We start from the raw sequence: 1,251 nt of genomic DNA on the forward strand, positions 1-1,251 counted from the left end.
AACAAAAAACAAAAAAAACCCAAAAAACAAAAACAAAAAACAGACGTGAGCCAGATGTTGCAGCCAAGTCCTATAATCCACCAGCACATGGGAGATTGAAAAGGAGGATCTAGAGTTCAAAGAAAACCTGTAAGAGCTCAAAACACAACTGAAATGCCAGCAGTAGCTTTCTTAGTTAAAAAAAAAAAAAACTAAAAATATATGGCTGAAGAGATGGCTCAGCTGTTAAGGGCACTGACTGCTCTTCCAAAGGTCCTAAATTCAAATCCCAGAAACCATGTGGTGGCTCATAACCATCCATAATGAGATCTGATGCCTTCTACTGGAATGTCTGAAGACAGCTACATTGTACTCACATATTATAAATAAAGAAATCTTTTTTAAAAATTAAAAATATAAATAAATTACATAATTCAATTAATCCTAAGTAGAAAAATAAAAGAAATCCCATTACCTGTCAGAACCTGGGTGAAATTCTGAAAGCAAGGAAGGTCGTCTTCGAAGCTGCTGCTGCTGCTGCTGCTGCTGCTGTAAAAGCTGTGATGTCTGACTAACTTCAATATGAGAAGAGCGGTAGTCAGGAACTGCAAATTCCTGGTATTAAAATAATTGTCAGTTAACTATTAACCACAAATAAGAACAGCATTATGAAGTTAAACCAAGTAATTAAGAACCAGTTAGTATGAAAACAAATAGCAGTGACAATTTCAACCCTTTACTGAGACAATTTTTCACCATTTTAATAATTTCTATCTAGTGCGATTTTGTTCCTTTATGTATATGTGAGTCTCTGTGTTTATGTATGCACACATGCAGTAGATGCCTTCAGAGCCCAAAAGAAGGTGTTGGAAGCCCTGGAGCTGGAATTATAGACAGGAGTCCAAGAAACACAACTTCAGTCCTCTGGAAGAGCAACAAGCACACTTAACCACTGAGTCATCTCTCTAACCCCTTATTTAAACTGTTTTACATTAATTTAGTTTGTTGTGGAGGTACGTGTAGGCTGTATACATGCCACAGCATTTAGTAGAGATCAGAAGACAACCTGTGAGAGTTGATTCCCTCCTTTTACTTATGTGGGTTCGGGGTATTAAACTCAAGTTTACAGCCACCTTGATGGTTCACCATTTTAATTGTTATTGTTAAAAAATAATTCAACATAAAATTTCAATTTCTAATTTACTGATTTATCTAGTAATATATTACGGTAACTCCTGATCTGTCTGTCTCTCTCTTTCTCTTTCCCTCTCT

The 1,251-nt window shown here is 36.0% G+C and overlaps 1 protein-coding gene across 28 annotated transcripts in view; it reads right to left on the bottom strand.

Moving 5' to 3' along the window:
* Ncor1 (nuclear receptor corepressor 1) overlaps positions 1 to 1,251 on the bottom strand; it is a 142,434-nt gene that overhangs the window by 117,011 nt on the left and 24,172 nt on the right. For all 28 annotated transcript variants that reach the window (XM_029483963.1, XM_021177219.2, XM_029483964.1 and 25 more), the window contains one exon: positions 455 to 594. In XM_029483963.1, the coding sequence (XP_029339823.1) occupies positions 455 to 594 (140 nt within the window). The remainder of the gene's footprint in view (positions 1 to 454; positions 595 to 1,251) is intronic.

The sequence above is a fragment of the Mus caroli genome, chromosome 11 (genome assembly GCF_900094665.2).
Source record: "Mus caroli chromosome 11, CAROLI_EIJ_v1.1, whole genome shotgun sequence".
Taxonomy (NCBI): Eukaryota; Metazoa; Chordata; class Mammalia; order Rodentia; family Muridae; genus Mus; species Mus caroli.